The sequence below is a fragment of the Bombus bifarius genome, unplaced genomic scaffold (genome assembly GCF_011952205.1).
Source record: "Bombus bifarius isolate JDL3187 unplaced genomic scaffold, Bbif_JDL3187 scf7180000007984, whole genome shotgun sequence".
Lineage (NCBI taxonomy): Eukaryota > Metazoa > Arthropoda > Insecta > Hymenoptera > Apidae > Bombus > Bombus bifarius.
Genome location: NW_022884367.1, coordinates 5,073,637 through 5,101,170, shown reverse-complemented (window position 1 = coordinate 5,101,170; position 27,534 = coordinate 5,073,637). Strand labels below are relative to the sequence as shown.

At 31.6% G+C, this 27,534-nt stretch overlaps 1 protein-coding gene and 1 long non-coding RNA gene across 6 annotated transcripts in view; one reads left to right on the top strand and one right to left on the bottom strand.

The window, feature by feature from the left end:
* The window catches only part of LOC117204904, a 67,036-nt gene that overhangs the window by 25,482 nt on the left and 14,020 nt on the right, over nucleotides 1–27,534 (bottom strand). Inside the window, exons 1-3 of one of the 5 annotated variants that reach the window (XM_033442805.1) lie at nucleotides 21,118–22,149; nucleotides 14,479–14,538; nucleotides 6–32 (exon numbers count right to left, since the gene is read on the bottom strand). The exons of 1 other annotated variant lie outside the window; for it this stretch is intronic. In XM_033442805.1, coding sequence (XP_033298696.1) covers nucleotides 6–32; nucleotides 14,479–14,538; nucleotides 21,118–21,151 — 121 coding nt within the window. In that variant the 5' untranslated portion in view covers nucleotides 21,152–22,149. Of the gene's footprint in view, nucleotides 1–5; nucleotides 33–14,478; nucleotides 14,539–21,117; nucleotides 22,150–27,534 lie in introns of those variants that run through there. 3 more of the 5 variants (XM_033442802.1, XM_033442806.1, XM_033442804.1) reach the window with 3 other exon arrangements.
* Nucleotides 20,311–21,232, top strand: LOC117204905. The gene is made up of 2 exons (XR_004487155.1): nucleotides 20,311–20,376; nucleotides 20,453–21,232. It is a non-coding gene; the product is annotated as an uncharacterized LOC117204905 (long non-coding RNA).

The window sequence follows — 27,534 nt, the reverse complement described above, 5'->3', positions numbered from 1 at the left end:
CTCACCAAGATGCGACAACAATTGCAAGGACTCTGAAACAATAAAAACGAGTGAAATTAATAGCAATTCCTGCGTAGAGAGACAGACGCATATGCAACCATGGTAGCTGTCGCGCCGCGAGTAATATCACAATTTGTGTTACCACGTAGAGTTCACGAAGGTCAAAGAGAACTGGATGCCAAGTACGTTCCTATCTTTCTTTCACTTTCTTTCCGATTCATGTAGCAATTATTTATTGTAGAGATTCTTTTCCTCCATTAGATCCCTTCATTTACTCATTGTATTTGTCATTAGATTCCTTTCGTTTCTATGGTTGGCCGTATCATTTCTCAATAAAAACCGTCAGTGATAAGTAATTTAATTTCTAAGTATCCGTAAACTATCTTTTTTCTCGTTACTTTCTAATATCTTCTAAGAAATAACTGTAGTACGTTATTTTAAAAAGAGAAGCGTATTATATAATATTATCACCTTGAAATTAAAGTACCTTTTAAACTAATGATATTGTGACCAACAACGTAGCACTTTTTTTGTAGATAATAACAAGCCGCATCGATTAAAGCTATTTATTAAAAAAAAAAAAAAAAAAGAAAAAAAGGAAAACAAGTTGACATTCACGTGTCCTTTAGACCTCCATCCACAGAAAAAGTGAAAAACTTATAATATCAAATTGCATCATGTTTACAGAAGAAATATTGACGCGGATGTATTACGTTCTTATCGACGGTAATGGATTATTTTAAGCACATTAAGTCTTCGAGATTCGATAGAACGATTTCTAAGGGTGCCATCGAAATCAGAGCATAGTCGGAAAGGGAGGTAAGGGGAATTATATGCGTCACAAGTCTCTGTCGGTCTAAAAGCAATGGGTTGCCTTCCTAAATGCTCAGGATTATTTTCAAGCCGTGACCTGGCTTCTGAGTTTATATTTGAATGCGCAAGAAGTACTTTCAAGAGGACCGACACCTACCCAACGCTCTTCAATATTTTCAGCTACGCGCGCGTAAATTTAAACCACCTATACTTGTATCGTACCCGAAGTATTTGTATATCATATCATTTAACCATCAACGTAATGAGTAACACCAGAAGCTTGAATGTCTGGAAATTTTTATTTAAAAATGTAACCTATAATCCTAAATCCTATAATCCGAAAGCAGTGGTTCAACTCTACATGATTTATGAATGACGAATATAAACACTTAAACATTGTCGAACGAAGAAAATATCTGCGCATCAAAACCGTACTGTTGTAAATTTAAAATATCAGAAGTAAAACTAAGATAGAATGAAATTTATATGTTTACCAAGGTGAACTTAAGTCAAACAAATTATCATTATTTTTAGAAAAGAACTTTGATCGATGGAATATTAAGTTTACATTGTATATCGTTACAGTAGGATTTTATTTTTCTCATCACTTTAGCAGGCGGTATGACTGGAGAGTATAAAAACTTAACTAATTCTGTTCACTACCCACGATTTTTCATTTTAATAATAGGAAGTACACCTCCAATGACAATTGAATCAAGCCATGATCCACGATCATGAGTAATATCAATTAAAGTAGATCGTCGTGCATGATGTACCAATTTTGGGCAAGGAAATTCAAATGATCTTGTATTTGTTAGATGTATCATCATAATTCTAAAACTTCTTTAAAAAGAAGCGATTCCATCATAAATAAACGAAGTTCTTGTTTTTTGTATAATATGTAGGTACTATTTAACTTATGAGGTTTTTAGCGGCTATGAATTTATCGATACATAACTTGAAGTTGAGAATCATGTTCATTATATTGTCAGATTTAAGTTTGATAGATATTCGGATACGTTTTATCGATATTTGATCGAGCATAAACACTTGACATATTATTTATTGTCAGAAATGTTTCAACCCAAAATACAAGGTAAAAAATTAAACAAAATTAACATTCAAGCAAGATGTTGATAATATCATCACGTCTGAATTGTTATTTAATTTAGAAATTGTTTACGAAGAATTTACTGAGATTACTGAGATTTAGATAGATGATAAATTAAATATAATTATAAATTCTGTAGTTTTCCAATTTTATACATGATATTACGTAAATTTTGTCAGATAAAGTTACACGAATTCCAAACAAACAAGTTCAAGTTCTCTCAGACTTTATAGTAGACTACTAAATTACGTTATAAACTTGTGCGACTGTGTTGCGAGCCAACTCTGCTTTTTCGGCAGACGAAATTTAGACCAGACAGAGGTGGATAAACCCGGTTTCGACAATTTTTCGCGACATTGGCAACAACGACTTCGATGGCGACAAAACAAGTAGTAGCCAAGTACGAATGCCAGAAAATATCAAACTTGTGGTTTGCATTTATAATGATGTAGCTATTTCAACATTGATTTCATCCAGATGATTCCACATAGACCTTGTTTATTTCATCGTACAAATCGACCACGTAAATAGAATCACCTAAATATCTCTGTTATTTTTATAGTAGTGAAAATGTTTTATGGTGGAAGCTATAGGATGTTAGCAATAATTTTCCTTTGGAGAGTTTTCGAAGATTTCAAGGATGCTTCTACTTTTTCTTTTTAATTGCGTTCTATAGTTTTTTATTTTTAACAGAAAGCGTCCGCTTGGAAGATTTCAACGACCCATGACCATAGTACAAGGTCATTCCTTAGCAAAACTTAGGTTAAGACTTGGAGAGTCTTAGTAGTGTGAAATAAAAGATACAGAAGAGGCGCGGTTAAAATATTAAACTTGAAGAATTCTTTTTGATATTCAATGTATGCTTTTAAATAATATTCCAACTATAATATACTATTTTTATTAAAAAAATAATACCGAGTAACTCATTAAAACATATGTATTATATACATATGTAATACTAATTAATTCTCTTTAAAAAAGTACTTACATCATGCTTTACTTGTTTGAATTCTTGTATTTGTGAATAAAGAACACAAATGTGTTAAATACAATTCAAACTTTTTACTTACATAACATATGTATATTGTATATTAGTTAGTTAAATAATTTATTTATGTAGACTGTTAGTAAATATTTTGTATTACAAGAAATTAATATGCAGAAAATATAGTGAGCGCAATAATTTTAATACATTTCTGTAATTAAATTCAAATGAAATTTTTCACTTAAAATTCATGAAGAGTTTCGTTTGGCATATAAGTCTCTACGTACATAAGTCATAAGTAGTACTCTATCCGAAATCATGTAAAGTGCACAATCATACGTGTTCCGTCTGTTTGCCAAGGACTCGCGACGCGGCTATCATTTGATATTTCAGAATATGTGGTCATGTGTAACTTCATGCGCAATTTCAAAGAATATAACACGTTAATTAACTCCTATTTAATTTATCGTGCGCTTGATTTGTCTCTAATAAATCAAATCGTAACAAAGAAAATTTAAACTTCGAGTTTTATGATATTTTTATATCGTTTTGCGATAAGCTTGTTGCCAACAACGTAAGTACTTGGGATTTCCTGCTATTTCAAGGAAAATACGTTTGATATGTCATCGAAATTATCGAAGAACCAAACAATTATAGTTAGAAACACTGACATACCCGTACCGTTTTATTGGCAAGGCATTCTTTTTATAACTATTAAATCTTAAGTCTAGAAATCTTAAAATCGCTTACTGCCTTTTGTATATTGATGTATTCATATTAATATTGTGCATGAAAATATACGTCAGAGAAAAGTTATATATACTATGTATTTGAAGATATTATTTCAACAATACTATTACCGCAGTTATGTAGAATAAATAATTTCTAGCGTTAAAACAGGTTTTAAGCATAAATTTCATTGCACATTGACTATTTTGATCGAATGTCTCTACATAACCTGTTTAAGCACTTTTAACTCTGATGTTAATATTTCATAATAATTATTAATTTGTCAGATGGAATATCCAATGCTTGACGCAATAATTTATTTACCTTGATTGATGACGTCAATTTTAACTTTCAAAGTACATTCATCTAGGTTTCCTTAAAAACTTCTAATAATATCGTATCAAATAATATGTCATGAAGATACTTGCTTTTGAGATAAAGTATAGTTTACTAATATAGAGTTAATAGAGTGTAACTCCAAGTAGAGTAGACCGTAGATAAAATAAAACTAGACACACGTCCTTAATTTCTTTATGATTCTACTGTTAGTTAATGTAATATGTTGCATAATGTGTGTACATGTGTGAGATATTAGGATACAATGGATAAAAAGAAGACAAAAATAAGTAATCATCAAAATGAATACAACTTTATTCTAAAAGGCGTTACGATGGCATAAAAAATGTAATTAGAAGATTATGTAGAAGGATGTGTCTTTCAACAAATAAGCAGAAACATTAAGTAAGTTAATTTTTGCTACGCATTTGTTAGAAGTAAAATATTGAACACTTTTGTTTCACAAAATGATATTCCATAATGTTGAGAGTCGACGAATTACTTCTACAGGTGAACCAATGATATTTTGATAAATTAATCTATTATCTTTAATTGATGTTTAATGACGCCGATCACTTAACGTTTAATATTTTGAACTCTTCAGATATCGAATTAAACGAAATTTGATAAAGATTGAAGGTTAATTAGCAGAATTTCTTGTTTTTCTAATTATCACAGTACGATTGCTAAGTGTTAAATAACCTTTTAGTTAGAACATAACCAACTTCTTTTGTTAGCAAAACTTATTCTTAACTTTCAGTGGAAATTTACGTTGTATTAAATGCAAAACAAAAATATGATGGAAATTACAACAATTTTATATAAAATTTTGGATACAATAATTTTAATTAAGCTCGATATATATGTAATTATCTTTTATTAGCATGTTATATAAAAAGTATAGCAAAATAGTTTTCAATATCGATTACACATTAGTGTTCATCTTACGGTATAAATAATATGGAAAATTAATTTAAGTATATATATATACATAATTATTTTTCAATGACATGCTCTATAAAAAACATAGCAAAATGTTAAAGTTTATCGTGTGTCGTGTGTTTGAGTAAAGAAACTGTCTCTCACGACGAAGGATACTGAAGCTTTCAGCATAGATACTAAATGTTTGTAAGGTAATATATTTTGCAACGTTAGCCCTATGGAAGGAATGGGAAAATGGTAGGAAAATTTTCGAGCCACGAATACGTCTCATATGCTAAGCGTGTGATTATCACGTGCTGGCCTATTACGTTTAGGAAGCAGCTGGCGGTAAACTAATGTTGATTGTTCCGTTGAACGAAAGGTTAACCGACAATTGAACTATTCTCTGTTACGTTGCCATCAAAAAGAACGATAATAATCGTTTCGATTGTACAACTTCTTCTAATTAACGTTTATACTGAAAATGAACAAAGATACAGTTGTTTTTCCTTTGACAAACATACAACAAACGAAGGTCTAATTTAATTACGCGCGTGTACCAAATGAAATTTTATTTACTATATTGCTTAATGTGTAAATGTAGATGACATATTTTTGAAACTTTTTATATTAAACTAAGAAATCTATTTTTCGTAAAGCGAGTAGAGGCGCGATAAATTGCGACTGACTCCAATCTGGGACATAACATTAACCATAACTAATATTGTAATTTTGATTTTATAAATTACCACAGAATTCTTTAACTACCTGTCCTATGTTTACGCATTTATACGATTGAATTGAATATAAATTTTATATTCGCGCGCACAGTAAAAGAGTAAATCGAAGAGGGCGTAAGAAACACTCCGATCTTTTTGGAGAGACACGAAGTCTCATATAATGGCAGGTCTATACTGTATTTAGTCAATGATATAATGTTACTTCTACTCTGTACTTAATCAGTGCATTATTTCTTTCTTTCATTGATACGTAGATTATGAACTCATTTATCATTTTAGTTTCGTTTTCGATATTACCGACTGAAGGTCGGTAAGCACAGTCGATAATAACATCTCGACTGGTAGACTACACTGCGATCATATTTTATGTTATGTAGATAATATTGGACGATGACATGGCGACATGATATTACCGCTCTCAACGTTACCGACCCAACAAAACATAGGTCTACACCGCCAATAGTGGTCAGAATAAGAACTAAAGACGATGACGATATTTTGAACATAAAATTATAACTAATATGAATGTCGTTAAAGAATTTGGTGGTATTTTTACAAAATCACAGTAGATTAAAACATATAATTAAACCTTAAGTTTTCGAAATTATTAGTATTCATAATCATGAATCATTAAAAATTCGCCTTCAAATTTGTCTCGAAGATATACATATGTGGAATATAAAAAATTATTCGAACTATCGATTTGAAATTTTTGTGCGTACAGCAAAATATGAGGACAAAATCTTTTATAATCTTATTATGAAAAAATATTAAATAAAAGCACTAATATTTTCGAGTATTACAGACAATTTTTCGAAAATTTCAGCCGCAACAAATTAATCGAGCATTTTTTAAGTTTCTTAATACGATACATCGATAATTTACTGCTGTCATTTAGAACTCTGTAATAAAATCTGTCATTTCTAAAGTTCAAAATGAAATCATTTTCTCATATTGTTCGTACAACTACTGCTGTATATACCTAAGACGTATCGAAATGAATAGGATTAGTGACGTATTAATTTTATACGCGTCTTAGAGTAGAATACCGTTCTCAGAATAATGAACATCATCTGTAAATTCCACGTGATTCAGAAAAAATCGTAGTACGGACCAGGAACATATACAGTGCCACTTAAAAAATACATTGTTGAAAATACAAAAACAAAGAGAGACTTTAAACCCATCTTTTACATATATACATTTCGCAGAACGATGTTTTTGACACACTGGCTTGGGCAGCTCGGACTATTTTCGTCGAATTGACTTGCAAATTTCACGATTTGCTGTTAGCAACATTATGTCTCGTTAAACGTTTGCCTATTTCATCTCGATAAGAAAATTTGCATATGTAACTAACGAACGGTTCATCTTTTTCGAGAAAGTCAAAATTCATTTCTCGGTGCATTTTATCTAAAATTATATTTATGTATATTATATACAAAGAAAGAATAATGGTGCCCTCGTACTCGAGATGATTATAAATAATAATTAAAAAAAGAAGGATAACGACTATCAAGTATTTTATTATAGAATTTAACGCAGTTAATGACCGAGTTATTGGTTGTTACTCTCACACAGCAACGATTTTATTTATTAATTTTTTTTTTTTTTTGTATATTGAAGATCAATGTAGGACGAATTTATTTGTAAATAATTATAGCACTCTAAATATGTTATTTCGTTGAAGAATCATCATTCAAAGATGACGATATATTAAAGCGCATTTTTTCTAATTTTTTTGCTGCTTGCTAGGTAAATAATTCTACTTTTTTTATTCTTTCTAAGATTTGCAAATATACAGGATTTCTCACATAACATACGCAGTGAATTTTAGAGTCACTTCGAATGATCCATGAGATTTAGAATAATTAATTTTGAATTTTTAAGTTTATCTATAATTTGAAATAGTCAACGTTTAGTATAAATTAGAATAATTAAAATTTCTACAATATTCTTTTTTATTAAAGAATGATAAGTCACTTTAATTTCCTTGGAGACATATATTTTTTATTGACATCCCACTAATTTATTCGCAGGTTGACTGTGTTGTAGGAAATAAGATAGATGTGTTTGTTTTCTAATTTTAAACATTATATAATTCTTTGTCAACGCGATGATAAATCTTGAACTAACTCGTATCCGTTAATTTTACTGGCTTTAGTTATCGTATTTAATATGACTTACACAGATAAAACATCAAGGAAATCGTAATTAAATTTACTAATCCTCGTTAAGCTGCAAAGTTAGGATTTTCGACTTACGCAACGTTCTATCGTACAACGAAAATATCTCCAAGTATAGCAATTCTGAGAGGACGGATGTTTGAAAAGCGTTTCATCTTCACGTTGCCTGGTTTCTCTATTCTATGAAATACATAAGAACGAGAATTAACAAGAATTGCGAAAGGAGTACCGCGATTAATTCAATTATCCATATAACGATGTGTTGTAAATTCAGAACGTAGTATGTATATACTAAATTATTTGTAGAATTTGTCATGCGATCCACTCGTCCAATCAATGATTTAAGTTTGTGGTCTGCTTGTTGCATAGGAAAATAACAAAAGACTTTATCAGGTAGGAATTTGCAGATTCGCACGCTGTTACTACAAATTGGTAAAAGTTTTCAGATATTCACGAAAAATGGTGTATAGAAAGAACAATAACGATTTCAAGTACTCGTTAAATATTCTAATATAAATGACACGATATCAGCAATGAAATAATTCTATCTGTTTAAAGAACTTCTGTTCGCCACTTTGTAAAATACGAAACAACACGTCATTTAAAATCTTAGTGTTATCAGATACGCATGTGCATATAGGAATATATTTCATCGCTCTTCATAAATTTCTTATGCTTCTATTGCACAATACCTTACAAGGTAAAATACATATCGCGATAAGAAATAATAGAATACTGGTTTTTCGTTTATATAACAATGAATGATGCGCATAATATATCTTACAAGGGCAAATACTGCTTAACATTGGGACAGAGAGGACGATTCGTTTCTTTACCACTTACATATACCTGCATAATAGCTATAGTCTATTTAAGTTAAAAACGTAGCAAATCTCTTATCTTTACTGACAGGCTAATACACGTATCGTTTACATGTCTTTTATTGTCAGTAAAACGTATGTCACGTTGTTTTCGGTAGCAAAACTACCCGAAAAGAAGCTGTAAAATAAGCAATTTTTCCGGGCACCCGTACGAATTAAAAATAAATATCCCAAAAAAGATTCGACAAAAATATTGAAACAGAAACGTTAAATGGTAAGAGGGACAAAAAGAGACTCGATAATTTGTTCTTATGTCGTCTGTGTTAAACTCGGATATTAACGGAATATAAATCCAGCGATACGTATTAATATAGATTTCTATTTCGCAATTTATTATGTACATATGGTCGAGCTATTTTATAAAAGTGTTCGTTTCGATCATCGTTCCATTATTGTTCGAAACAACACCCTTGAAATACCTTACATTTTCAGATATTCCACTTATCAACATTCAAATACTTTGAGCACACACGCGCTATTTGCGAAAGTTGTTAATAGAAATTATCGAGCATCAGTATATACGGATATTGTTTTCTACTTTACGTGCAGGCTATCTTTGAATTTTGTACTTTCAATTAGAGACATGGAAGAAGTATAATTTTCCATCCGTGTTTTCTTCTATATGAAAGGTAAACGTAAAAATTTATTCACTGGATAGATATTCATTTTTAGATAGGATAAAAACACTTCCATTTTATCTTATATCTTAAAGAGAAGGAGATTCTCCTTGATCTTGTACTTTTGCACGTATCAAGTGATCTATGGAATATTTTGTTCAAATATGTAAGCGCGAAAATAAACCATTAAAACGTATTAACGTCTGTGTAACATTGATACGATTTCTCATTTTATTTATATTCTTACTAAGTACTTTTCACCACATTACAATCTTTTTCTACCGTAATGTTTGTTGCTAATTACCTATTGCTATTTTTTTATAACTTTGCACGAACACGTGCCCGTCTTCCGGGTATTTTAATCTGGTTCGAGTAATTTGTTGTTGTAATAACAGACACGATTATTCGTACTATTCCTCGGGTTTTCCATACTAATTACTAATGACTCGCGTCTTGTTATTTTACCACTTTGATGTCTACCAGACATATTTTGTTTTCTCTTTCATCAGGTATTTTTATTTTATTTTATTTTTGTTTTTTAATATTCTTCTACGATTTATGCCTTTGCTTCATTCGAATCCAAAATATCGGTATATTATTCCGAGTTTCCTGTTCTTCCTCGCGTTTCCTTACGTCTCCTGGGTAATTACAAAAAAATGTACGAAATACCCAAAATATCAAAGTGCACGTAAGAAAGAGAATAAGTAACATATTAAAAATAATCATTTATGACGTTTACATTCTGTCGTCCAATGATTCAACTTGGATGAAACACAGCGAGGAATGTACCTACGAAAAGAGTATCACGTCATAAGACTTTTCCCGTTGCCTGGTCAAACACTTATCGATAGACAGTACCAAGAAATAACAGCAGCGAAGCAAAAACTCGTAATTCATTTTAATCGTATTGCTTGGCAGAAGCTATGATTCTCATTATTCGCCATACCTTTATACAAACTTCATCAGAATATTTTACGATATTTTAATATTATAACGTTATCAATCATATAGATTGCATATCTATATACATTACGTGCATATACTATGTATAGTAATATTACATATATATATATCAATATTATTTGAATTATTCGTGACTAATATCTACTTTCTGCGTATTAATTGTAAGCAAACTTTCAAAGAATTGTATCATTTAAAATACCTTTTACTTCTTTGCTACTATATTCGAGTACACAACGTAACAGTATATTGCAACAACTTAGAAAATCGTCCGAGTCAAACGTTAAAGAAATTACTCATGTAATACGCTAAACTAGCGGTATTGCATGTACTACTAAAGGGACGAGTCTTTTTCCATAATAAGGACTGTTTCAAGGTCTTGTGAGCCTTGAGTCATCAAAGAAGAGACTCGTATAGACAAACAAACTAAAACAAATTGTTAGAGATATCCTAACAATGCATTATCGAACAGCAAAATATTAAGATCTTCTATTTGAATATTTTGCCATTTATTGTTACACTACTTTATTTTATCGTATTTTAGTGCTTCCCCTTTAAAGAAAAAGAAATTAAATTATTATTATTATAAAATCATATTATAATCATATCATGTTATAAAATCATAAGCAAAATATGTCGTTTCAGCACTGGTTATTATTGGTTATTATCGGGTATAATCGTATTTTACATAGGAACTACGAAATCACTAAATGATTTCTTCTTTTTAATAGTTTTTTCAGCCTTCTAATAGCCTGCCAGTTTTATGAATTAATAAATTAGAAAAATGTAATTTGAAAAAGTACATACCATGTTCCCAGCATCTGTATATTCACACTGGAGCTAAATTATCTTTGTAACGTCAGTCATTTTGAATAGATATACAGGAATCGTATAGTACATGAAAACAGATTTATTTTCATTTCTACAGAGGCTACATACGCACTCATAACACAAACAAGTGTTTGTTTCAATATCAGACATAATGTCACTCGATTGTTTATCGTGCAAAGACGTAAATGATAACGTAATAAATGTATTTACCACGCGCGTGTACACAGATATACATATATATATGCATCTAAATACAGTACCGTGAAAAAGTATTAGGCCACTTAACAAATGAAAATGTTTCGTTTTTATAAATAAATATAAAGATACTAAACACGTAACACGTCATGTCAATTACACACGACCAAATAATAATTCAAGGATTATCGTTAACGACCTCATAAAGAAATATCGACTAATTTAAAATAACTAATATTTTTTAGATATTATTACAATTATCGTATTTGCATGTGTGACAATTTCTTGTCCTCCTGATAACAAAATTTCTTTCGGCGATCTTGTCAAATAACTTTCCAGTGAATATATTTCGTACGACCTGCCAATTTGTTTTTACCCTTTCAAACAATTTATTTACATTCTCGATTTCCTTTCTTCTCGTTTATCGTACGACATTTAATCTAAGACCTTACTTATCGAAATGTTATAAATCAAAAAGAACTATAAGTTATCAGGATGTAGCGACAATATAAAAATCGTTTCTACACGTAGCTATGTAAAAGGTATTTCATAAAAATATGATCAATCGTCGTTGTAAGATCAGTATAGTAAATAGTCTGAGATTTTCGTACATCGCTACGTATGTATGCGGATAAGAGACAAGGAAATTTTATTTCGTTACGGTTAATTACTCCGAACCGTAACGACCGTGATACAAATGGCGATCTCGCGATCTCGAGTTTAGCCAATCGAATACATCAATCGAAAACTCTAGAGAATAAATACACAAACGTGTATTAATCGCCGTTCACTCGTGGAACTGGACTAGTCGACCCTGGACCGAATGTGTATGGCAAGTGTAACCGCTTAAAAGCATATAGCCCTTCACGAATTCCCGATGAAAACGACTCGAATCTCGTGTAAGAAATGCCTAACAGACATATGGGCAAAGGTAACGTGAAAACAACTCGCAATCTCTTCCGACGTATCATAAATTTATCAGTCTAGAGGGGAGCAAGATAAAGAAGAATTTTCTCATTATCGATTAACCTTTCTTTCAAATATAAAAGGTATATCAACATCTAAAGTCCATGATTTCAAAGCAAAGTACGACTAATAAATTCGATGTTACCGATAAGATTTCTGTATCAAATTCTTTGGCGTAGCGTAAGAGAAGGTGGATCAAACAGCACGAGAAATATCGATTGACGATTGAACGATCGATCAACAAGCGTATCTGTGAATTTCAGACGATAAATAGATTCCTTGACACGTTTAAACTAATATTCGATTGTAGTCTAAAAATCTTTCGCAATCATGTTCTGTACTGACTTTTTTCTTCAGTGTTATTACGAACGTTTTACAAGCTTTCGAAGTCTCGGAAAACTTTTAACCTTCTGGATGTTCCTTAGAATAGGGAAGTAGCTTTTCCCATGTAAATCCGGACAAATTATTAATCTGTTGAGCGTTTCCTAGAACAGGAACGTTACCTTAAGGTCTTAAAGTTGAAGATTAAAAGGTATTAGTTATAAAATTATATGAATAGTGATAACTATATGGATTACGGTTTTTTATTCATTTCTAAGAAATAGGAAGACACAAAAATGAATCTTTTCTATTTTTTTACCTTTTCCTACGAACCTAAAAAAATAGTCTAGTATCTTCAATTTCTATTCAATATACACATTCAAATTTGTTTTTTATCAGAATATTCGTCGTGTTACACGATTGTTGTACATGTATTCGTAATTGTATTATATAAGAATCAGGTTTAATTAAATCATAGAGTTATGGAATCTTGTAAAGAGTGGTCTTGCAGATCGTTTAATTTTCTCTCGACTATAACTAAACTGCATACATATCCATAATTTAGTGGCTTCATAACATTCTATATGTATAAGTCGTACAGCGAACAATTATAATGACTTGCAACACGTGTGAGGTTATTCATGATCATGCGAGGCTAGGTTTCTTCCGAAGTGACAAATTAGTCGGTTCTAGGATAGGTATGACTAAGCATAGCCGAGATACACATTACAGTATAAGCTAGGTCTAGATTATATCCGACAGGTGCACATTGTATCTACGTATAATCAATAGAAATAAGGCAATGCAATAAAATGACGAAAATTTTGATAAAGCGTATTCTATTGTATAGAAAATAAAATCAGTCGAAATGTAACATTCGTCTTTCGTATCATTTTGTTAATGATAAACGTCGTCGCTTAATTATTTTGAAATTATAAAATTCTCAAGAATCGATAGCTGTAAGTACATCGTAAAATGTGAATTACCGACGTTCAATTTAAATTGAAAGGAAGGGAGGATAATTGGTTTCCTCGAATTAAATTACAAAATTCTTAGATAGTTGAAAACGTTTCAAAATTTACAAAATGGTTAATCTAAATCCACGTACACGCTATCCTTGAATTGATCTTTTAAATTGTACATTCAATTTGTTTATCCGTAATTCAAAATGAAATGAAATCAATTTCTTAATATAGATTGTTCTTTGATACAGATATCGGTTAATTCCGTGAGAAAACTAGATATTACCGGATTTTATATAACAAGCTTAATTATGTCTTATACTACTATTACAATTTTTTTCAATCATCGATTCTTCAAGATATCGAGCTTCAGTCGAGATGGTTTAAAAATAGTTTAACGAAGATACAACTGAACTTTAAACGAATTCAAAACTTCTAAGGCATACATTACACGTATGCAGTTTTCTCTGTATATAAATACACATATGTATACTTTTTATAGAATTTGCAAACAAATGCTAGGAATTTAAACGAGTCTAGGAATTTAATGCAGTCGATAATTTTTAAAGTGTATATTATATATTCTGTGTATATAATATACATGTACGTGTGTTTTTTTATAGAATTTTCAAACAAAAGCTATAGATTCCAACGAGACAGGTATATACAATCGTATTTAGGTGAATAAAGATCGCTGTTTAAGGTGATCGTAAAGTGGGAGTATGGAACTTCCTAATTCCATATATTAAACAGAATAACGTGTCGGCTAGAGGTAAATCGACCTTGATTCGAAGTAGTAACTTGGACGATATAGCAAGATGGAAATGTGATATCCATCCTAGTAGATACCAAGTATATTTCTTATGTAATATAAATGAATTTTATGATAGAATAAATTGAACTGGCTCGTCAAAATTTACTCACCGGTGTCATTATCGTGCCCTTGAATTCCATCTCCCACATCCTCGGTGGCCGTGGAAAGAGCTGAAACCAAGACAAACAAGATCGTTCTGCACTCTCGTCTTTATTTAACGTTTCTCAAACGCAATTATTAATGCACGCCGCGTTATAAACATACGCGCCCTAGAAAGTGATCGCGGCCTTCCATGCTTCACGGATAAATATTCTCTTTGAAATTGTTAGTTATTCGCGGAATAGGTACGCTATCATTGATAACAAGATGCATTCCTTGCTTATCTATGTATGTAGAAATTGAAACTTGAAAGTTGAACATTCCATGGTCAATGATAAAAAATAATGGAAATTTGTATTGTTAAAGAGATACGTATATTTTTAGGCTATCGTATTAATCACGCATATACTTGTCTAAATCTCTAAAAATAAAGTTTACGATATGCTCTTTTAATACATAATTCATCCGTAAGAAAAATTCTAATGCATATGAGTTATGTAAAAGTCAGACTGATCGATACTATTTTATCGAGGTTAATTGTTCGATTTTTCAAGAATTAAATATCAATCTTTAGTATGTGTGTATTCTTTGATAAAATTCTTAGAAAATAGAGTTAATCGACTTGGTTTCTGAATGGCTCAAAAACATATTTATGTCGTTATACACTCGATGAATTTATTTGTAGATCGAAGTAGCAACAGTTAGCTCCGCAAATATCGAACTGATCTAACGCTAAATTTCATATACAGTCCCGTCCATAAGTCACCGGATACTTGTTTATTTTAGAAAAAATTATCATTTGAACATTGATACGACTTTCTGCATTGATATTTTACCGTTTACCCGTAAGTCGCTCGGTTGGATTAAAATATGCATAATTCTATACCATGAGATAATCTACATTATGAAACGAAGTTAGCATTTATGTCAAATGTTGAAATTACGCAATGTTAAGAGTGTGTGTAATACATTAAAATTTTGCTCAAAGCAAGCAGTCGATTTACCTTGTATTCAAGCGTCCAGTGACTTGTGAACGGCAATGTATATTTTTACACATAATACTGATTAATTGTACAGTAGAAAGTATGCTGCTTATCTATACGCACACGTATATACACACCGGTAAGTAACAGCTAAGTGACGTTACAAAAAGCAATAATGCTGGTACATACGTTTTCGACGTAGGTAAATTTTAAAGGAACTATCGAAGTAGCAAAGATAAGCAATTTATAAAATATAGAAATAGTGAGAAAAGAAGATAAAACTATTTTGAATCACAAGTATTTACGTAGCCTGGACAATTTTCCAAATAGAATGTCAATTAAAAAATCATCGAATAATATATTATTAAAATTAATATTTTCTATTAGTATATTTTACTTGTTTTTCGACTTTACGGCTCGGAAAAGAGACTTGCCTTACATATTTCTGACTTTTACTCATTCTCGTACTTTACCTGGAACACTCATTACGTACAAAGACCCATACCTATCCACACTCCCATCTCAAACACACATATCTCATCTTATATCTAATACTAACACTTAGACAATATTTTCTGTTAGCAGTTAGAACATATGCAGTCAGAACGTTGTGTATGTAATGCGTAATTCAATTTTTTATTTAGCCGTTCTTTTTCTTGTAAAACAACCCGTATTGCCTTTGTGAACAATTAATAACAATAACGCTCCTTATCGTATGACTTCTAAGTAATTATCAGAGGCAGATAAAAGAAAACTTATTATTCGTCGTTGTTTCGTTATTGATATAACTGTTCGTCATAATCTGATTGCAACATTAGGATGGAAGATCTCAGAGAAGATGTAATCAGTTTAGTCTAGAACAAATTCTGACAGAAACATAAGATACAACTGGTTTCTCCGCTGAAATTTTCTAGTAAACATGAACAAACACAAATGCAGATTAAATTAATTTGCTACGTAATTATAAATCCTTTAAGTTCTTAAATCATACTATCGCGTTTATTTCGTAAAAGTTTTTTTCATTTTAATGATAAGAATGCCTCAAAAGCCTTGTCTCCAACCTATTTCGAATGATTCGATATATGCTGAATGAACGATATCTGATTTGATTTCAATTAACTTTAGAAACTCTAATACGAATGTAGATCATGTATGGCTATCGCTATAGCTATTCTACAAGTTAATGGAAAAAAACAAAGGATTGACGTAAATCAACGAAACTACAATTTACTTGGGTAGTCTTACACAACGATTTATTATATAACTAGTAGTATCAGTAGAATAACAAGCAACAAATTGTAAAATATTAAAATTTTTAATATTATACATCATGTAGGATAATCGGATGTTTTGTGATTTATAGAATTTACTTTAACAGTAATTTTATTAATTAATTTATTACACAATTTGATTTGTTGTCTGTTTTATTAACAATTTTATTATCATATTCATCCCAGCTGTGTAGAAGAATTTATTGATATTGGTAATTTGTAATTTGCAACCTGTAAAATTTCCCTAATAATATTAGAAATAGCATCCGCGTTTTCGAAAGATTTCAAAGAAGCTTCCAACTATTAACTTCAACTCGTCAATGTGATTCTCAACCTATCACAGTTCATATACAAAACAAATCTTCCTATTGCCATTTAAAAGTTTGAACGAGGATAGACGATTAATTTGCATTGCACGGAATGAAGCGTGATCAACTTCTTTTTTCCGCCAAAAAAGCCTTCAACGCGATCAATGACACGTGAACGTGCAACATTAAAATCCTGCTAGTACAACAGATCGGAAAAAAGATACAAGAACGTCGACCGCACACTAAGAAGTTACGCTAATTCTCATTCAACGAGAATAAACTTCATAACAAGCTCACTTTCAGGAAGTTAACAGTACCGGAAAATAAATCTATAGCTATGCAAGGTCGGCAATTGGTGTCTTAATATCGCTCATTTTATTACTCTATTATACCAGCTGCACGAATCTTTTCCTACTAATAAAATAGATTATATCGTACCGTAGCATTGAAAGGATGCACAATTCAAAACCATTAGCTCTTTTTAAAAGATACAAAGAATTATTTTTGAGCGCAAGAACAGATTATTTTATTAATCTACGTAGTACAGCGTAGAACATATTATTTCTTTAAATAAAAATATACAATGTAACCAGATAGGTTTTTAGAATTATTTTTGTCATACTACTTTCTACCACGTACATTGGCAATTTGAAGATGTTTTGTCATATCTAGAAAAATTATGCGTTCAAGAAATAATTAAAAATTGCTGTCAGAAAGAGAATAATATTTGTAAAATAGTATCAAATATCATTTTCTATCTTTTCTCTGTATAATTTCAAAAAACTTTAAAGAAACCATATTTCGAGTCACATCTTTTTTTTGTAATAAAGGGATATTAAAAAAGTGACAAAAAAAAAACAAATTTCTGAGGAAATCAATTTGATACAGAAAGTTTGCAGTGCAACATTATTAATTAACACTATTCTGCAGTCATTTGATAATGAAAATATTTTTTCTACAATTTGCATTGTTACTATGCAGTACATTACTACATTATGTATACGTAATATGATAACCGATTAAATTATCATACATTGTAGTAACAGCAGATAATTGTTACCATCACTTTTAAAGGCAAGTTCATTGAATATGCAAATCAATAGCAACTAACAATGAAAAGTTCCTAAAATCCCTGTGCATTTAACAAAGTCGAAACAAGGTGACAAATTAATATTATAGATATACTATAATGCCTTATCAATTATCTAGATTTTTGACGTTATTTACACCATTGAATTGTTCAATTTGAAATCACCGAATGAAACGAAAACCAATGAGAACCACGTCGCTCAACCAGAATTCAAAGATTATTACTCAAGGACAATTATAATTGTAGGTTACTATGTTTACGTTACGACGATTACTGCGTGTTACTTCAACCTTTATATTGTATCAACAAATTCCAAAACAACTGGCCGGCTCACACGAATCATCGTAAACGCTCCGATCGACTAGCAATGAAAATATTTTGTTCACACTAAACAGTGTCTTTCATGACGTTAACGCTACGTTTTCTTTTACATTATTATCCAATAACGATATCCGTTGAATCGTACTTACCACCAAATAGATAGATTATAAATATTGATTAATCTCTGTTTGGCAAACAATCATAAAAATCATGAGTGATATCAATTACGTAAAGTTGAAGGAACATAACATAACATTTGGAATGTATAAATACTTTTTTATTGTTCAATGTCCAAGTTTTGCTATCTCTGACCAATTCCTGAATTTTTTTATTCGATCTAACTATACTCAAGTAAATAAATTGTAATACAAGTATATGCAATATTTATTTACGATTCTAATCGTATAATATAATATATATTTATATATGTATACAATATTATACAATTAGAATATTGATAGAATGTTAATGTAATTCTTTACTTTGCACGATTAATGATTTAACAAAGGGATAGGATTAACTAAGTTGATCGAACGACCGATTTACCTACATTTATTTACACGAATTAATTATACAAAATTTTTTAAGCGGAACACTTATTGAATGTTACATTGATACTGTTATTTCGATTGAGGAAGACGATTAAATTCTTCAATTGAGAGTTGGATAATGTATTTGTAATAAAATTACGATTTAAGCCATAAACGCGAATATCAAGTTCACGTGTTTGTAATGCAACTATAAATACTCTATCCGGCCAATAAATCTTTATCTTAAATTGATTTTTATTCAAATTCCAAAAAGATAAAGCAGAGAATCTCAAAGCAGAGAATTAGAAAAAATTAATAAGAAATATTGTAATTGGCCTTTAACGAGAAGTATAACCTTGGATACTTGGCAAGCAATTGTGATACTTGAGCGAGTAGCGTACTATGCATGAAAATGAGCGAACGCATCATCAATTTTACGTCACATAATCTCAATGAAAGATTGCTACACTGCAGTATATATCTCATGTTTTCGAGCAAACTCCAAGCCTCCTAGCTACCTGTGACTTCTTACTTTTCAACGAGGCGAAAAAAGAAGCGTGGCTGTTATCTAAAAACGTAATACCTTTATTTGCACCATTTACGTCGGAGATTAAGAGAGAAGGAGACGCGAAACGTAAAATTCACGAGGCACGTCGGTACTGTAAGATCATTTTATCGCTTCTCGTAATAAATTTTTCAAACGTGCATGCAGCCTCGCTTGTCATATGAAAGGAGAGGGCAAATATCGGCAGAGAATATTTTTGTATCTCGTTCGTACGAATCATGCAGGTTAACATTACGATATAAAGGAAACGATAATCGTGAAACGTACAATACCTCGCGAAAGTATTCCAACGTCTGCAGGAACCTTTTGTAGATGTATTTTATGTATGTTATACGAAACATTTTGAAATTAAATCGACACTAATAAGCGCCGATAAGTAGACTGCGGAATTTTATGTATTTATGGAAAATTCTAAAATACCTATTATAATATTTAGTAAGTAAAATAATTCTCTACCTAGTTTTTTTTATTCATAAAAATATGAGTTTGTATAAAACATACACGGTCTAGTATGAGACACGACTATCGCGATTCTATTGGTAAAGTTTGATTTAAACTGAAATATTTAAACAGTCAGTTATTTATTATGTTAATAAGTCTTAAAATCAATGGGACTACCCCTAACACTCATTATTAGTTTAAAATGATTATTCACACTGTATACTAATCTTTTGCTAATTATATGTTTACAGTAAATATCCTGTAATCTCTATATATACATTCGTAGACTGCCTTCGGATTTTATCAACACGATCATAATAACCATGTCAAGTTACAACAACAACGAAATTTCAAACTGTTTTATATAAAACGTACGATATATGTATAAAGGTTGTACATGGTAAGTGTTAATATATTTTGGCGAACCACTGTACGAGCATAAAAAAACGAACGTGCCGTCAGCTATATACCTGCAGGAAACTGTCCGCAGGCTTGTTCTTGAACCTCGAATGACAACAGTTTTCAATTGAATGATCGCGGTGATACTTTATTACGCGCGTACAACGATGACTTTATTGCAGCGTTCAATATAGCGATGCCCATGTTCAACCTATATTTTCTCTGTTCACTCGTCTATCAAGCGGGATAACTAGTTTTGCCGATTATAATTTAACTCGTAATGAAGGAACGTTCGAAGAGGAGGAGCATAACAAAGTCATTTAATCCGGCTGATTATGTATCAACGATGTGTGAAAGGAGAAAAGTGTCGTTTTTATCGTTGCCCGCGAGTATTCGCTGCGACTTTTTATGCGAAACTTGCGCGTTCCAACGAACATAACGCGTACAGGAGAATATAAATATTTCGAAGGATGGAAGAAGCAAAAGTATCGAAAGAAATTTGACAGAATCCATAATATACGAGACAAAAGAAAAACAACTAACGACGTAGTTATAGCCGTACAGAAGCAGACACAGAAACGAACGTCTCGTTCCACTGCACGGAGTGGATCGTGCGTTGGGCACCTGAAAGGTCAGCCACGAGTTACACAAAAGATGGGCAAACGAGAAAGCACTTTCTTTACCACATGCGATCCACGTAGGCTGTGCAGCATGCTGGACATGAAATGTTGGTTGTACGTACCGACTTCGGCATGTTGTACGGAGAATTCCAACATAGTAAGCTGAAATCGGCAGAATTGACCTGGGCTATCGTTTGTCGGCGCAAGGGTAGGGTACGACCGCACGGCAAGGACACATAGATGCACCAAAACAACGACCGATACCGAACGATATATACGTATATATTCGATATATATATGTATACACTCGATAGGAACAATGCGATACTTTGAAATGCACTCAAGCTGTCAACCGTGTGTGTAGGAAGAAGATGGCGACGGGCTAATCAAGCGTTAGATCCTGAAACATACTTAGAATCCGACAAGTTTTCATCGATGCGACAAGTCAGTCAGTCTCCCCGCGGTCTCTCGGTTAGCTTCGAATTTCATACAGCATCGACACCAATATCTCTTCTATCCTTTAGAACGATAGAAAACTTCACGGGCACGCATTAACCACATAGGCAGGCACACACGAGATCGCGCGCGCGCACTCCTCTCTCGATCAACTATATGTTGTATATAGGTATCTCTTTCTCTGTCTCTTTCTCTTTCTCTCTTTCTCTGCACTAGCACGCGACCACGCGCGGTATTTACGCGTTAAAAGTAACGGGCAAGGTGATCGTGGATAGAGTCTCTCTCGTTCGTCCGAAAACAGTATTGAAGAAGAGGAAGGAAGACAGAGAGACTTTTCACCTTCGACGGACTTCGCTGAACTGACTTGAACCAAGAACGCTCCCGTTCCCGTTCCCGTTCCCGTTCCCTCGCCAATGATTTTCTCCCTCTTCTTTCTTATATCTCCTCGCCTCTCCTCCTCCACCTTACAGGCCCTCCTCTTCTTCTCTTCTCTGTACGTTCTGTTGTCCCTCCCTTTCCCTACTTTTCTCTTTTCTCATTTACACCGCAGCGTGTTTTCCTTTCCCGAGGGAACCGATCAACGCACCTGTTGTCGCTGCACTGATCGAACCACGGCTGTCGAACCATGCTGAATGATACAGCTCCGAGAAGCTTGTACGCCAACCTCTCACTTAGCCTTATATAGAGTGTCTGTCACGCGTTAAGAACGCTCCGTGTTTTCGATTAGATTCTTATCGGGCGAAATGCAGTAGCACAATGGGACGGCACGAAGTTTTATCGTTGGCTATGAGGAAACTGTAACCAAGTTGTCTCTCTTCGTTTCGTCGTTTGTTATCGAAGCTTCTCTTTCGTTTGCTGATTCGCTCAAAAATTTAGAAAGCAGACCAACAAGCTTCTCTAGAAAGTATATACGTGTATGTTCGCGTGTACGTTCTCACCGACAGGTGCACGTAGTTGGATATTCAAAACTTATTCATCTGTAAACCGCGCTAAATAGGATGTTTTCTGCCGAAGACAAAAAAACGTCGCGGATCTTCGCTTTTCTGAATTTTACCGTTCTATTTTTTTCTCTTTTCCTTTCTTCATTTTTTTCGAGTTGCCGAGCAGAAGCGAATAAATCGAATATTTCCGCTGGAGTGTAGTTTTGCTAATCGAATCTAAGGCACCGGCGAGTGAAAGCACTCGCAAGTTTCGATTTACAAACACGCTGCGGTATATTAGAAAGAAAAAAGGAAGAACGGAAAATATAGTAATATCTACAAATAATATAGTAGTATAGTAACTGAAATAGAGATTTGTTTGACCTATCAAAAATTAGAACGTGTAATTCTGCTTTAGACGTTTTATATCGCGTACACACGCATTTTATTACCTTTAAATTTCCAGTAAATACGCGAAATCCAAAACAGGCAAAAAAGGGATCGAACGACAAAGTTTCGTCTGATTTTTAATATTTTAGATAGTTGTCTATCTATAATGTTTAATGTTTAATAGTTGTTTATCTATAATGTTATTTAATGTCTTGCTATGCGAATGTTCTATTGGTAACTTGAGAAATTACAATTAACAGCGATACAGATTAAAGTGATTGCAAAACACGGAACGTCTGCGCTGTTTGCGTTGGAAAGAATCTATCGATGACCGTTAACCTCAATGGTTTCCGGACTACTGACAACACTCGGACGTCATGTCCATGCGTTTAGCTACCGAAAGATAAAAACACAGTTACATTCTTAGACAAATAAAGCTTATTCATAGTTAATTTCTTATTTTAGAAAATTTCGCTCGAAAATCAACACACAAACTGTGTAAAGTAAGAGGAGTTATCGATCATTGTTTGACGAGTCAAATAAATCAAAATGTCCGAGTAATCTGTTCCATTTAATCACTTCCTTTAGTCTTGATTAAACTTTACTTTAACTTCGTCACTCGCGTGGAAAATTCCATATTTATGGAAAAAGATAAAAAATTAGAAAAATTCTATTTATCTGTACTTTCTATTTTCATAATATTAATATATTGTTTATCGTAGGATAATTTTTGTAAGATCGGTTTGTTTTCTAAGTGTCATAATTTACTTTAGATATCCAGAAAGAGGCGGGTTATTACCTATGTACACACGAAGAAATCTTTTAAAAAATGTTTGTCTTGATAAACACAATAAAGACGATAAGCAGTTTTGTTGATAAACTATTTTTCAATCAGTATACGTGTAAAAAAGAAACAGTCTTCGAGATATCATAATATTAACAAGAAATTTCTTAATTTTGTAATTATAACAAAAATCGTTCTCGCGAATGGAAAATGAAACTATGCAAAAATTTTAAGAGAAACTGAAGGAAAACTTGCGAGCATACTTATCCCCTCCGCTTTATAAATTTTAGGTCGCCATAAATACAATGACGTAAAACGACATGTATTTCGAGAAAAAAAAAATTAAGTAAAGATAATTTTTTAAATAACCTACTGATCATAAAGTATAAATTATTAAACGTGAAGACATTTATGTACGTGTATTATGTGTAGAATAAATGACAACAAAATTTTCACTTAGGACACTTTATTGATAAAATCTTCACATTTTCAAGTACTACAAAGAATTTCAAACAGTTTGTTCTTATACAATCGAAGTAAGAGTCTCAATCAAGAAATAAGAATTTCAATCAGGCTTTTATAAAGTCAAGAAATGAATCACGGATTATACATGATGAATCGAGATGTGCATACAAAAGTCAGTTAATTCGGCAGATTACTTTATTCTTAAAATGCCATCATATGTAACATATCATCAAAATGAATATTGCTGCTCAACAAATTTCAATTAAATCAAACTTTATCTTTATACTTAATCTTAATCGATAATCTTCCTACCTGCTAACTTTCATGATTTTATTCGATCGTAAGCAATCTTCTTTGATTGACTATTGTTATTATCATTACACGTTTATGAATTTCATTGTTATATTCTACGCGCGGATACTGCGTATATTTGGAATTCAAAGAATCAAAATTACGGTGGGTTAAATGAGTAAAGTAAAGTTTTGCATAGATTCCCACTATCTGGTTTTGTAAAAAAAAAAATTCTAAATTTTCATGGACACGAATAAAATCATGAAATATATCGATCAATTAATTTAATATTTTCAGACTGCGCAGATTAGTTTAAAGTGGCAAATTGTTAAATCGATTTCGAGGAAATATATTTCGCGATAATAGAATTACTTGACAGCTTTTACTACTCGCTAAATTTGCTTAACTTAATCTATTAGAACAAATTAGCGTTAACTGCCAACACGTCCAAGGTCAGTATGGTCAATCAATCCACTTTTCCCCTCTAAAGCTTTAAATCAACGTAGGCGAGTTACATACATACCAAGAGCAATTCAAGTCAGTAAAATTGTACCATCCTGAGCCTTGCGTGCCTGCTTTTATTATTTTTCATATAAAATATCAGAATTACTGAAGTCGTTTATAATGTATGTAATGTAATGTAAGTTAAGCAACGTAGAAAAAACTTTCGCCACGATCGAGTTTAACCGATACGTTTCAAAATCATTCGTCGTGACTATAGAAAATTTGTATTGTTCATTGCGACCATACAATATGTTGACAATACGTGATTAAAAAAAATAATCTACAATATATTTTTAAGGATATTTTAAGTTACCATAATAAAGTAATAGTTTAAAGGAGGAAATTATAAAAAATAATTCCCATTGATAATAGAATTCTCGTAGGCGAACTAGTGCAAAGAATTTTTCCCTTGTATGCTGTTTTCTATATAAATTTGTTTGATATATACTGAACAAATTAGAAAATGTTATTTTGGTAACGATCGCAGTTCCAATGATATATTGGATACACAACGTATTGACTCAGTTGGAACAACGTGCTAAAATATTTTGTTAGATGAGGAAAAAGAAGAAGCAGAACAAAAATAAAACCTGGCAATTAGATACATTAGACAGTTTTTTTCGTATTCTATAATTTTTTTATCACCAAGGAAATTTATTATCGTAGGTTGACGTTATTATCTTTGCTCATTAGTGTGACAAACGGTGCAGATTGAAAAATATCTCAATATTCCAAAAGTCAAAAGTTCTGTAAACATTCGATTCATTTATCAAGTTATAATAATCTATACAATCAAAGCGAACAATTATTTAATTTATCAAAATGTAATCTACTATGAATAGCTATCAGTACACGATATGTATAAGAAAAAGAATACAATACAATACAATAATTGTATCTAATCATGTTTGACAATTAAACATATTTTTCTAAAGCAGTAATGAACAAGATAATTTCTACGCACATATATTGTAATCGTATTGAATCTCCATTAGTACAATTGAAAAATACGAAACAACCAATTTCTTTCTTTACAATTGGATAGTAGAACGAATCTGTAACTAGATAAATTACATTCTTTAATCATCCGATGTAAATTATTACTAGCTGTGTTATAGCTATATATTTAATTATATTTCAGTCATGACTTATTTCTATAATATATACCCATTTTATATATATATTTTTATATACATTTTTATATACAATATTTTATATACATTAGTTAAAGTATACTGACATATATATATATATATATATATATATATATATATATATATATATATATATATATATATATGGCCATTATTACGTAGGTATAAAATAAATTGTGAGAAAAAGTAAGAATATTGTGTGTAATAATACATATCACAGGTTTTCCTTACATTTGTAATCTTAACAGTCTTGGAATTTTCTCATTAGGCTCATTCTTAAATAACTGAACCATTGAGTCAGATTAAATATTCTCCGTCCAAGAGCAATTTATTGATAAACTCTTCGGACTTGTGTAAATAATGGTAAACATACGTAGTCACTGTTAAGGATTATCAATGCGAGAGACCTTCGCGGGAGGTAGAAACGTCAATATTTTTAACGAGGACGCAAAATAACTCATTAATCATTGCGATAGAAATCTGGTAAACAGTTTAATTCTAGAATCTGCTTTCAACGTCATTTCATTCCATTTATTTTTATTCGTTTTTATTGTCCATTTTTTTCCATATGTAATCGATGCTTAGTGTAATCCTATCTCTAGAAACGATCTACGATCTTTTAAATCGTGGTATTTATTCGAACAGATGTTTGAAATTGATGTGGAATTTTTTACGTGATACAATAACGCGTAATTTTCATTGCAACGCTAAACATACCAAAGCTTGTTCTACACAACAGATCGATAGACATTTTTTCGTGTATTTCAAATCCCGTATAGAATCTGTATATAAGTTAACAGTAGAACTATGAGTCTGTTATATGTATTTAAATATTCTATATATCAATCATTATAATTCGAACGATATTAATTAAAATGAATGGAGCCACATAATCATGCCTCTGTTTCAGTAAAAATCAATATTAGTTTTGGAAAAATACCTATATGTTTTCAGTAATTATAAAGAAACGAAATCATTTTGACGGGTTTGGTAGTTCGAGTGTTAAAGAATTAACATTGTGTAAGTTGCGCTGTAACTTGTATGTGCCTAGAATCGCTAAATTTTTGCTATATAAATTGCATGTTGTAATCAGAATAAAATACGAAAGCCTAGGAATATTAATTTACGACGTAAAACAGGTTAACAATAAATTTCCATCGTAGAGTTCATGTATTTCTCGGCACTGCTGTCGCCGCAAGCCATGTTACGTTCGATTACGAAAAAATATTATGGAAATGTAGAACACCTTTCGATCTATGACAATGCATTTCTTTCAAGTTTCAAGAACTGGATCTGAATAAAACGTGCGTTATTAGTTTAGATGGTAGCAATAACTTGCGTCAGTTTCTGTAATGGATGATTATCTGTATCTCGAAGGAGATTGGTCTCGCTTAGTTCAAACCTACACTACGTAATTCTCCTACTTACTTGTTTTACACATTATGGAAGAATTGCGAGCATGACGTCGGTGATGCTGCGCGTTTGGTTTGCATTTGAGTTTACATTTGATTTAAGAAGCTTTTAAAAGAACACGCATATATTTACACTCTATTACAACATGTATTCTGCAATAAA